Source organism: Leguminivora glycinivorella, chromosome 12 (genome assembly GCF_023078275.1).
Source record: "Leguminivora glycinivorella isolate SPB_JAAS2020 chromosome 12, LegGlyc_1.1, whole genome shotgun sequence".
Taxonomy (NCBI): Eukaryota; Metazoa; Arthropoda; class Insecta; order Lepidoptera; family Tortricidae; genus Leguminivora; species Leguminivora glycinivorella.
In genome coordinates this window covers 23,053,456-23,066,856 of record NC_062982.1, presented here as the reverse complement: position 1 = coordinate 23,066,856, position 13,401 = coordinate 23,053,456, and the positions used below count along the sequence as shown (strand labels likewise).

The following is a 13,401-nucleotide window of genomic DNA, read 5'->3' as shown; positions in this document are numbered from 1 at the left end:
CATAATTTTTAAAAGTTGCTGAACAAATGTTAGTCAGTTTAAGGCATATAGTCTACAGTAGAGATGGGCCGAATATGGACTTTGCCGAATACGAATATTCGGCCGAACATTCGATTCAGCTCTTACCGAACCGAACATTCGGCCGAACATTCGGTTACGCCATGTTTTTTAAGGGGATTCATTAAAACTATTAAATGATTGATAATCCTTACATATGTTACTACAACTATGTTTTTATGATTTAGTGGATAACTAAAACTTAGTTAAAACAACTCTGAATTCTTCTCAACTAATAAACTACGGGTTTTTAACTTAAAAAAAGATTGGCCAAGTGCGAGTCGGACTCGCCCACCGAGGGTTCCGTACAAACTTTCTTTCAAACTACCTAGTAAAAATATTCTCATATTTTCATATAACTCTAATGACTTGACTAGAAGACAAAAGTATAGGCACTAATGAGTATTATAGTGTATAGCGCCATCTCCCGGTCAATTTGCTAACTAATTTGCGCGACCTGGTTTTTCAGGGATAATTCTTTATAATGTTAACCGATTTAAACAGTTTTTACTTTATTGGACAGAAGATGGTTTACGTAACATCTCGTATTAATTTTAAGTACGATATACATCCGCAAGGGTGGGTAAATTGAAAGTAAAAATCTGAAAAGTTTTTTGTGAATTAAAAAAAAGTATTCAAAATACAAACATGATTATATTTTTCCTGTAATATATAGCATAAAACCAATGTTTACTAAAATTTTCATAATTTTTCGTTGGTAAACTTCGGAGATAAGGGGGGAACGGTATTTTTTTTTACATTTTCCTTCAAAATTCTTTTTTTTTTCCACAACAAAAAAATGATAAAAAATAGTTTATTTACGTTCAATTTGAGCTCTTTCCAACGATACCCCACTTGACCTAGTAACTTGAAATTTACAGTTTGCCCCCCTTTCATTTTGGCCATTTTCTACAATTAAAATTAATATATTTAAAAAAATTATACTTTCTATTTGTAGAGGTTTACAATGTTCACAACTATTCCAAATTTCAAGTTGATAGCATTAGTAGTTCTCGAGATATTTAGGAATGTGACAGACGGACAGACAGATGGACAGAGTCGCACCATAAGGGTTCCTGTTGTACCTTTTTGGTACGGAACCCTAAAAACAATTGTATTTATATTTTGACGCATAGGTTTCTCTTTTTTTTGCAGTTCCTTAAAAAGCTAGTAAAATAAGAGCTTATTATCCAATGGAGTACGTAAGGTCTTCATTAGTTATTTACTTTGTTTATTCGGTAAATATTCGGCAATGCAACCGAATAATTCGGCCGGATACGAACAATTCAAAACTTGCCGAATATGCCGAATACCGAATATTTACCAAATATTCGGCCCATCTCTAGTCTACAGTTTAATTCTTTGCTTTTGTTACAGGCCTCACTCTGTATTTATACATAGCGAGATTTTAATTTACCTTCTCTTCTTATTTTTATAGACTATGTATGGAAAGAGATTAGTCACAAGAAAGATGTACAGGGCCTCTTTATATACTCGTACTTTTTTTTAAAGAGGGGAAATGCATGACGCAACTATGACTTTTATTTCTGGACAGTCACTAAATCTGGAGGGAGAGAGATTTTGATCCGCATACAGATTATTTTCCGCAGTGCGCGCACTTTAAGGAGGTTCCATACAGACTTTGCGGGATAAAAACGCACGGCAGAAATCTGCAGTGCGCGCATAGCCTAAGCCCACCTCAAACCGAAGAGAGGGGTGTGGGGCGCGGGGCGACCCGCTAGCTGTGCAGTCGAACGCACAAGTGGCAGAGGGGCGCCCCATGCCCGCCTGTGTAGTCGCGCAGCACGTATTACTTTTCTGCCGAAGTAACTTATTAGTGATCAGTGTTATAATATAATATACACACGCATTAACAATGTCGAAGACACGACAATATTGCGCGGCTTACGGTTGTAAAAGTCAAAGAACCAATAAGCAATTGTCGTTTTTCTCATTGCCGAAAGACGAGGAAAGGTAAGGGTTTTTTACCGTGAATCGACCAATCGGAGCGCGAGCTTTGTTTCGACGCCATGACAGTTTACAATTTGACGGTTTCACTCCGTTGTTATAATCTAAAAACTGTACTGTACGGTAGTTCACTATTTATTTCGTTAGTTCATAATCTCAGTAGATTATAATCATAATAATGCACTTGAGAGTTATGTATAAACAAAATACTAACCTCCTTATTCATAAATTCATTAAAGTTATCAAGCCGATAAAGTTCGTAACTTTATCGGCTTGATAACTTTAGTGAACGGTTATGAATAGGGGTAAGGATATAATTTGCCATTGTAAATGTAATTATTAGCTGTTTTTTTTTTCAGACGCAAGATATGGTTAGAAATCATCGACAGACATGACCTGATGAGACCTGATATAAGACCTAGCAGTTACAGTGTCTGTAACAAACATTTTGATAAATCCTCAATGAGGTTCGTACCTCAATTAATGCCAGACGCAATTCCTAGAAAACTTACCCAAGAATCTACGCGCGACCAAACTACCCAAACTAAAGATAATATAACGTCCGTAGAAAAAACAGATCAAGCATCAAAATCTACACAAACCGATCAAAGTGAAAACACTCAAACTACAGCTCAGGACACACCGAGAAAAAGAAAACATTGTAAGGATTTACAGCAATCGAAATTGAAAAAAGAAGTAAAACTAGAGATTGAATTGACAAAAATAAAAAAAGAAGAAGAAAAATAAAAAAAGCAGTCGAAAGATATCAGGATTTTTTTCGTTTTACATTTGAGTTTGGAGATTATATCAGAAAAAGATTTTGCAATCTGATTGAATAGCAAAATAAATAAAACAGTAGTTGATAAGGAAACAGACATGATCTCTAGTTTAAATAATTTGCTTTGAATTTGCATTACGTCAGTCAGCAAACATATCGCAAAGACTATTAAGAAGATTAGTAATTACATCTACAGAAAACCTTTCATCGAATTTGATGTAACGGCCTGGGAGCAAATTATATCGTATATTAAAATTAATATCAATTAATTGTTTGTGTTAATGCTTATCACATAATTATTTGATAATTATTAAATATTATTATTTTTCTCTTTTTGATTATGTTTTTTATTTCCGCTACCCAAAGGTTGTCTGGTAGAGATCGCTCTTTAGAGATAAGACCGCCTGTTGTCTGCCTCTATTTATAATCATTTGTTTTGTCTCCACTGTATACTTTTTCTGTATCTTTTGCTGAGGTGTGCCAATAAAGAGTATTCTATCTATTTATCTATTCGGTTAAACTTTTTAGTCATCATCATAAGGCCTCTTACATCTTGACAGATGATTTAAGCAGCGTCTGAATGCGAGAGACAACGCCTCTCGTGACTATATACTAACTTTTTAGTAGGTTTCAAATATTCGCTTGTATCAAATTCACAAATGCAAGGTATAGCGAAGGTAGAAACAAATTGACCATTTTATAAAATAAATCTTTTACAAAAAAAAGGGATTTATTTCATTGGACCAATAATGTATTCTCACACAGGCCAAAAGTGATCGCGCTTGAAACGCTTCGTTAAGTCAAAGCTTTTAAGTTCATTTTTCCTCGCATCGCTTGACCGAAGGATCTGTTACGTTAGTAACTTATTAGTTAACTAGCTGTTGTCCGCGGCTTCGCTCGCGTTAAATTCGATAATTGCGGATTGCTGCATACATACTTCCAGCCCCCATTTTAGGGAAGTGGGGGGGGGGAGGGGTCAGGAAGAGACAAAAGTAGCCTATGTCACTCCATCCCTTCAACTATCTCCATTTAAAAAATCACGTCAATTCGTCGCTCCGTTTTGCCGTCAAAGATGGACAAACGAACAGACACACACATTTTCCCATTTATAATATTAAGTATGGATAGGTATGTGCCTAATGCTACCTTTATTTACAAGCACGGATGTTCCATTACGTTTTCCTCATAATACGCTCTGTTATACATTATAATTATTGTATTAAAAGTGCTTTTTCTCAAACATGCAATGAAATATTGTCTTTACGTTCCTTAAAATGGGCTGGGAAGTATCGCTTTTTGGGCGCAACAACTCGAGAGGACTGTAAAGGGATTTCATATTATTTTTTAGGCCTAATAGGCCTGCAAAGTAACTTTTTTTTATAAAATATTGTCCTTTAGAGCATTTTTATTTTATTTCATTGTATGTTTGAGAAAAGCACTATACATGCCTCGGCGTGAAAACGGATTCCCGGCCTCGTATCCCTATCCGGCCTCGCTCGCACGCTCGCTCGGCCGTATATACCCACTTGGCCGGAAATCCTCATTTTCCCGGCCTCTGATGTAATATTATGCGCCAAAGATTTCCTAAATATCGGAAAACAAGCTAAAATTAACTTGTCAAAAGTTGCTTTATTTAGCTCGAAATAAGAAGTCCAATGCAGACGCTGCGAACTTGAATTTCTTATTCAAGATTTCTCACGTAAATTATATACTTTAAATAGCAACTTGTATTTATCCGATTTTATAAATGTTAATTTGCTTTTCATATTGTTCATGTTTACTTGACAGGGATTGGAATTGTAAGAGTTAACCATATCATCTCCTAATCGCTTAGAAGATTAAGCTTAAAAGCATATTAGCATTTTATAAAATCAAAACAAGGCTTAGGCCTTCCCAAGGCTCATATCCCACAATTAAAATCCTTAACATAATCATTTAGATCCAAGAGTTAACAGAAAAAGGGAAGATCCCAATAGTCGTCGGCGGCACAAATTATTACATGGAATCTATCATTTACAACATCCTTGTAGAAGAAGAGTCCGATTCTGAAGAACTTCTATGGAATAGAAGCACAATGAAGAGAAATATTGAAGACGCTGGTCCTAGTAACGATGAACCTAATGCAAAACATGCAGCAAAACATGTCGATGAAACAGAATCTAACAAAGATGATAGTAAAACTAAAACAGAAATTGAAATAACTGATGATGTAGATAAAGAAAAAGTGAAATATGAAGTAGATAATGAAAAACTGTTGACGAACGAAGATATACATTTGAGATTGATGAGCATAGATCCGGTGATGGCGGAGAGGTTGCACCCTAATAACAGGCGGAAGATGCTGAGGTAAGTGACTGTTCAATATATCCCCAAATTTTTGTTTTTCATGAAGATTGATGTCATGTATTGTGGGCATCACAAATTATGGATTTTTGATCTTTATTTATCTTTTTATTGGTACTTTTTGAAATTGTATGATTTACTCGTTTTGTTGCTCTTTTGAATATTCACAGTAAAAACGGCTGAATCTGGAACTAAAATGTTTTTGAAGCGTAGGTCTCATACTTTTTACAGCCATCAATACCTAAACAGATAGCTTCAGGGCTTGTTTAAAAATGCACACATTGTAGAACTATCAAACAAATCTGAATATTATTCTCATCTCCAATAAGGCAATGCATATCCCGTGACAAACTACTGAAATACTGTAGGTACTGTAACTATTAAAAATGAAATTATTACACTACATATCATGTATCGTTGGTCGTACGTAGCCACAGTATACGAATTCGAGAGACCTCTAATCTAATCTAACGTTATAGTTGAATAATAATAACCCAAATACGGATACGCAAATCAACCAAGCTTCCGCGACGAATTCATTCACAAGACTATTCTTCATAAATCACTTCATTGTAACTAGTTTCGTGAATAATCTGTGAGTGACAACTGACAATACAAACTTATCGACAGGCTCAAATTCACGATCATCGTCTTTATTTCTTACGAGTTAAAGTTCTTCAGATGTGTCATTTTATGTTTGTATCACTATTTGGTTATCTAAGTTAATTAGACGTAAATGTCAAAGTTCAATGTATTCAATAGTTTCGACAGTAAGTAACATATTCAGTATTGATAGCACGGTGAGTTGGGTTCTTTTCGAAATGTTTTATTTATTCAGCGTCATCTGTTTTCTTTTGTTTTGGTGTGATACGGGTTGTATCGTTTCCATTTCCTGTTGCCTAATACCTAATGTTGACACAATTACTTGTTTTGTTGTTTGTTTTTATTTATACACTTTATCGTTATCAACCGGCTTTTAGGTATGGTTCTCAACTCAATTGTTTCTGTATAGATAGTATTTTACAACAGTCGTTGACAATATGCCAAAATCGAAAAGATTTCAGTTTTAAATTTAAGTAAAATATACCTACATATGGTACTGTAAGAGAGACGGCCTAATTGGTGAAGGGCATCCATATATTTAAAACGCTCTTCTTCTCAATATCTTTTTATTTTACGGGAGTTAAATAACAAACAACCGCTCTCAATCGCTGCTTCTATCTGAATGCCCCGTCAAGTGTTCGTTCTCCTTGACGTTTATCTATTATTCCAAATTCAAATCGGGGACTGCCAGTCAGCTAACATCAAAATGCTGTAAAAGGTTTCATTTTGTCTATGAAACCTCTTACAGTACTAACTGTAGGTATTCTTTAAACCGAGACCTCCAAAACTTAACCAATCGTAAGGAAAGTTGGAAATCTGAATTACAATTTTATTAGTAAAAAATATGGCATAATTAAAGACGTCTTTAGTAACAAATGTCACAATTGAAGGGCTCTAACGCCTTTAATTTTTGTTCAAGCTAAATTCTCCGGTACAGATATTGTTAATAATAATTTGTGTTGAAAAAAAGTCTTGAATAAAACAGTCGACAGCGTTTGTGAAATGTATGATGTTAGGTTTATATTATTATCGTCTCAATTTACGTCACATTATTTAAACAACCTTTTTTAGCTTATCAGCACTTTTTTTAATCATATTTTTATCCATATATGTATATCCTTCTCTCTGCCTGTCCGTCATAATTATAGTCTATTCTAGTAGTTACAAGTACCTATTACAATAGAAAAAAAAATAATTTAATAAATATTTTCTTCTGAGCAGGGACCGGAACCGCTTACCATAACCGGGGTTTTTCATAGGCTTATTTTAGAAGTTGTTTTAAAAACCCCAACCATAATGGTAACCTTTTGTAAGGGTGACTGTTTGATAGGGTAAGCCTATCTGATACAGTTAACTTAAATAACCTCTAACGAAAACCAAAACCCAGTCTTAAAGGTTACCCTATCATTTTAATTATTAAACCGTTTAAGCAACTTTAATCTCTGCGCACATTGAAATTCAACTTATTATTGAATAACCATAGCGAGTACAAGCTCATACGTATCGTCTCTAAACAAGTTTATGTCGATTCAAATAACGTAGTTTTATGTCGATTCAAACAATATTGGACTTTAAAACCTTACACTAAAATTTAAAACATAACTGACCTGAATTATCATAGTGTGTTTCGACATTGAATGCATTCGTAGCGCGCGCCGGGTCGTTCTATTGTTTATCTATCTTACCTGTGCGTTTCCGAACAATTCTAGTTTTAGCTTTTTAAAGATCAACCTTTTGTTTGGCCGTCGGACCATCTCAGCAAAGTCGCTCATACTCGAGAGCAAATTTTAGTAAAGAACTAAAAAAAATATTGTGAAAGAACAAAGCAAATAATTATATCGATATCTTACGATTAGATAATTGAAAACATCTTCTCAATTGGGCTTTGTTAAAAATGTCAAAATAGCTATTTATGCAACAAGTGCGGAAAGTAGGTGATTTCTGATGAGTGTCATATAAGCCGATACGAGTCGGAATTTCGGAAATCATCTTTGCACACATGTTTCAAAGTTTTCAAACAATGCTTTACTTTGCATTGTGCGAGTAAATAAAAAAACATAATAAGACAAAATACTTTAGTAATTATTAAAATTAAAAGTTATGTTAGTACAATTTTCGAATTTGAAAGACATTGGTTTTATGGGACTTATAATAGTAAAGTTCAAAATAAAATATAAAAATTGAAAATTAAAAAGCACTAGTGCGGAAAAGTATTACTTTCCACACGATTTTTATGGGACTGATAGTGAAGTTAAAGTTAAGTTTAACTTCACTATCAGTCCCAGTCATTAGTTAAGTTAAAGTTAAAAGCAAAATAAAAAAAATGTTAAAAGCACCAGTGAATATTGTGGAAAAGTACCTACTTCTTTCCGCACAATTTTGCTTCATAGAAAACGCACTTTTCGAGCACATACATTCTAATAGCTATTTTTATGGGACTAATAGTGAAGTTCAAAATTTAAAGAAAAATGAAAAGTAAAAAGCACTAGTGCGGAAAAGTACTTTCCGCACGATTTTGCTTCATAGAAAACGCACTTTTCGAGCACATACAGTGCTATTTTTATGGGACTGATAGAGAAGTAACAAATTAAAAAAAAAGTAAAAAGCACTAGTACGAAAAAGTACTACTTTCCGCACGATTTTTCTGGGATAGACAGTGAAGTTCAAAATTTAAAAAAAAATTAAAAGTAAAAAGCACTAGTGACTAGTGCGGAAAAGTAGGTACTACTATCCGCACAATTTTGCTTCATAGAATACGCACTTTTCGAGCACATACATTGTAATACACACACATTGCACATTGTTATAGCTATTTTTATGGGAGTGATAGTGAAGTTCAAAACTTAAAGTAAAAAGAACTAGTATGGAAAAGTACTACTTTAAAAGTACCTACTACTTGCTGCACGATTTTGCTTCGTAAAAAACGTACTTTTCGATCACATGCATTGTAAACGCACTTTTTGAGCACATGCATTGTTATAGTTATTTTTATGAGACTGATAGTGAAGTTCAAAATAAATAAAAATTAAAAGTAAAAAACCGGCCAAGAGCGTGTCGGGCCACGCTCAGTGTAGGGTTCCGTAGTTTTCCGTATTTTTCTCAAAAACTACTGAACCTATCAAGTTCAAAACAATTTTCCTAGAAAGTTTTTATAAAGTTCTACATTTGTGATTTTTTTCATATTTTTTAAACATATGGTTCAAAAGTTAGAGGGGGGGAAGCATTTTTTTTCCTTTAGGAGCGATTATTTCCAAAAATATTAATATTATCAAAAAACGATCTTAGTAAACCCTTATTCATTTTTAAATACCTATCTAAAAATATATCATACGTTGGGGTTGGAATAAAAAAAAAATTCAGCCCCCACTTTACATGTAGGGGGGGGTACCCCAATAAAACATTTTTTTCCATTTTTTATTTTTGAACTTTGTTGGCGTGATTAATATACATATTGGTACCAAATTTCAGCTGTCTAGTGCTAACGGTTACTGAGATTATCCGCGGACGGACGGACGGACGGACGGACGGACGGACGGACGGACGGACGGATGGACGGACGGACAGACAGACATGGCGAAACTATAAGGGTTCCTAGTTGACTACGGAACCCTAAAAGTAGGTACAAAACCTTGCTTGCTGTAAAAACCTACTTCATTTTATTCCCTTATAATACACTGATGAGTACGAGTAGGTCAATAATTGTACTATCAAATACATAAACTAAATGACGTACATGTCAAATGGTAATAACTACGCAAATTCGAGTGCATGCGTCTGAGACAAGCTCTATCTATAGCAAACCCTGGGTGGCTAGCCGAATGGCACAATCGCTCACGAAACGCTCACGAAACGAAGCGCTAGTAGATATCTATCTCTAACGCGCTTGCGTATTGGCGCGACAGAGCCAGCGGCGTATCGCTTTCGTTTGGCGTCGGAGAAATGCCATTCGGCTACGGGGCCAGTTTCAATGTAGAAAGACAACAAGGAACGGATAAAGCTTACCATAACTCAATGAAAACAGGTTTTAAAAACCCTATCGCGATAGGGTTTCGGAGTTAACTTAGTTAGTAGTTATGGTAACCTCAAAGTAACAGATTCAATAAGCTTACCGTTTTAAAAGGTTACCTTTAAAAAAGCTTACCGTTTTATTTAGTAAGAAAATTGATTGGGTAAGTAAATTGATGAAGTTAAGCCTAAAAAGGGGTTTTCCGGTCCCTGCTTCTGAGTTAAGGTTTTGATACTTTTGATACTTTTTTGGAAGGAAAAATGTCAAAATTTTCAATGTTTTAGTTATACCTGCTACCATATCTCCAAACAATCAGAAACAAGCATATACAAACATCACAACCCTACCGATATACCGATCACGAATTAAATAAACTTAATGGAAACCTACCAAATATATCCATACAATCAAATTAATACGCTATTAAAGCCGAAGGCCGCGTGCCACGGTGACATAAAATACAAAACTAGTACATTTGAACTACATTTCACCTAATACTGCAAGCTATTGGTAGTTCAAAATATGCCGGGCGGCGAATACCATTTCCGCGGGTCTCTGCCCGAATTCAAGGCCCTCGATGCGTATTCTAGACAAAATCGCAAACGGTGGCCAATCGAGATAAAAGAAATAACCAGTTTAAAAAGAACTCAAGCTCCGTAACAACTATGGGTAGCCTCAAAAGGATACTAATACTGGTTCTTGTGTCTGCAAACTGATGAAGCGGTAGGAATATTACCCTAGTGGTCTGCTGTATATCGTGACCTTGGCTCTACTACTAGGCGCTTGTGTGACCATGATTCTTATGGATTTCACACGAAAATGTTTAAAGACGAAACCTGTATGTTTTTTTTGTTCGCCATATTTAAATGGTTAAGTGTTGGGAAATATTATATTGTGTCGGAACTAATAGACAAGTTTTTTATGTTGGCGTAGGTAATGAACTAATATGTACAAGAAAATTAGTTCATTTACATTTGTGTACCTAATTGGTCATGAATCATGATTTTTTTGTATTGAATATACAGTGCGTAAACGTAATAAGGGCGATAAATAAAACCAGGCATATAATTCAATATTGTTATCATTAATTAAGAGGTGTTTTTGAGTTACTCTTAATTTTCAGCCCATAATTAATTTTTGAAAAATTTCCCAGCAGCAATGTACTGTAAACGTGGTTGCGATGACAATCAATGACAACTGTCAACGAGCGGTTAACGCGAGTGTGTTTGCATTACGTTGCGGGCCGAATTATTTTGTATGGATTAAAAAAATATGTCAATTTTAAGTAAAAGATATCTTATTCCATTTTTTATGTCCTATACTCACCACCGTTAAGAGGTTCGCCCGTATTAGGTTTACACCCTGTATTAATATTGCGCATTTATTTGATACATACAGTACCTAGTCAAATATATATCATGTATGATTCCTATTATATTCCTAATCGTATTATGTGTTCTAAAATTATTCACGTAGTCTCAATTTATGTTTTTTCCAACGCTTTGATCTTTGAATCAATCGTTCAATAAAATGTTGTAGGTTTTATGTTGAAATAAAAATGATCTAGTACATTTGATATTTACGATAAACCGACTGTAAAAATTTAAATTAGTATAGTATCAGATTTTTTTATAGACTATAGAGATAGTTTATTTTCATTAGCTTAGTAAGCGGGTAAATACTCATCCCTACTCGTCTGTCCTCATTCTGTTCTGTCATCCATGTCAAGATTTCTGACTTCTTCAAGTTGCTTTAGGATACAATTAATAAAAACGGTTTTGTTATTGTTTTTGTATTACCTAATCAAGTGTTGTATGTTAAAATACCTATTACAAAGTCTACGGAAGCTTTGACGTTATTCGATAAAAAACTAACTGTGATAGATATCATCGTTCGCCCTATCGGGAATAGGTACTCATAAATAATCAACATACAGTTTTTTTAACCGTGTAATTTTTTTTTTTTTTTTTTTGTATGAATAGGTAGACGTTTGACCACGATCACACCTGATGGTAAGTGATGATGCGGTCTACGGTGGATCACGCTTACCTATGAGATACCTATTTACTCTTGCTTTAAAGAGACCTGGATTGTACTCATGTGGGGACACAGACTCAGGCAGGGCATTCCACTCCTTGGCGGTTCGCAAAATAAATGTTGAAGCGAAACGTTTAGTGCGTATTTTTGGAATACTAACCGTGAAGCGATGTCGCATTGCCGATTGTCTGGTGGTCCTAAGGTGAAATGGGGACGGAGGAACAAGGTTGTACAGTTCCTCAGCGCACTCTCCGAAATGTATCCTGTGGTACCGTGTAATACTATTATTGTTTCCGTGTTATACTATACAGGACCCGTACTCGAGAAAAAAAATCCTTTGCGCCTTTTTTCCCTCCTCTTTTTCATCATTTTGGCATATTTTCAAATATAATATAAGCTTTCAAAAGTTTCAACTCTTCCTACCCTTATTCCACGTTATGTGGGGTCGATACAACTTGCCTTTCTCTTCAATTCTTCTCAATCTTTCCTCATCTCCTCATGTCCTCTTTCACACGAACCATAGAACGTTGTTTGGGTCACCCCCCCCCCCCCCCCCCCTCTTCATTCCTCGATATTATTTCTTATCAATTGTTCGTTCTTATTAATTAATTGTTAAATTTTACGAAACATTTCATATCTCCTAATTCGTTTTTCACTATCTTTAGTTTTTACATACATTTCTCAAATCCCAATGTTATATTAACCTATCAAACAGGTTGTTATTAATAATGTCATTATAGCACACGGCGCGCTCGCCATCTGTCACTTTCATTATATGTCGCCGCATCCTTCGCAATTTGCTGGCGGCCATTTTTAACCCCCGACGCAAAAACGAAGGAGTGTTATAAGTTTGACGTGTCTGTTTGTCTGTCTGTCTGTCTGTTTGTTTGTTTGTTTGTCTGTCTGTGTGAGTGTCTGTCTGTGGCATCGTAGCTCCCGAACGGATGAACCGATTTAGATTTAGTTTTTTTTGTCTGAAAGCTCAGTTAGTCGGGAGTGTTCTTATTTAAAATAGGCCAGGCTCGGAATATGTAATGGGGTTTTTGATAGGATATCTATTAATAAGAAAATAAATATTTACAGAAATAAACAACGGGTTTTTCATATCGTGGGGTCATGATGTTCAAGTCTTTTTCAGAAATAAACAAATTTAATTTATGTAAGGACATCTCTAGTCGTCGGCGTCGTCGGCGTCGTCCCGACGAATTGTCGCGTCGCTACATATCGATTGTCATTGATCTTGTGGTTTACTCTTGAATTCTAGGATTCCGTTCAATAAACTGTATGATTAAGTGGTGACCTGGTGTTTTTACTCTAACATTTAATTTAAAAAAAAACCGTGAAACAATGAGTCGGACTCGGACTTGCATATCAAGCAAGAGTTTCGTTCTAATTGTAGACGTAGGTAACTTATTTTTTTTTGCGTGTTATCGTAGAAGTGAAGTATTTTTGAGCAATTCCCGTTAAGTTTGTACATTTGGATCACGTCTCCGATTTTGATAAAAATTGATAGGCTGATAGAGTCCATGATGCTGAGCAAGATTCACTAGGTTTCCCAAAATGTCCTACGTTGTTTGTATGAAACCTTCCTTTTTTGTTACCAGATTTC

General features: G+C 35.0%; 1 protein-coding gene across 1 annotated transcript in view; it reads left to right on the top strand.

The window, feature by feature from the left end:
* The window catches only part of LOC125232209 (tRNA dimethylallyltransferase), a 256,267-nt gene that overhangs the window by 8,196 nt on the left and 234,670 nt on the right, over positions 1–13,401 (top strand). Inside the window, exon 2 of the mRNA XM_048137845.1 lies at positions 4,743–5,149. Coding sequence (XP_047993802.1) covers positions 4,803–5,149 — 347 coding nt within the window. The 5' untranslated portion in view covers positions 4,743–4,802. The remainder of the gene's footprint in view (positions 1–4,742; positions 5,150–13,401) is intronic.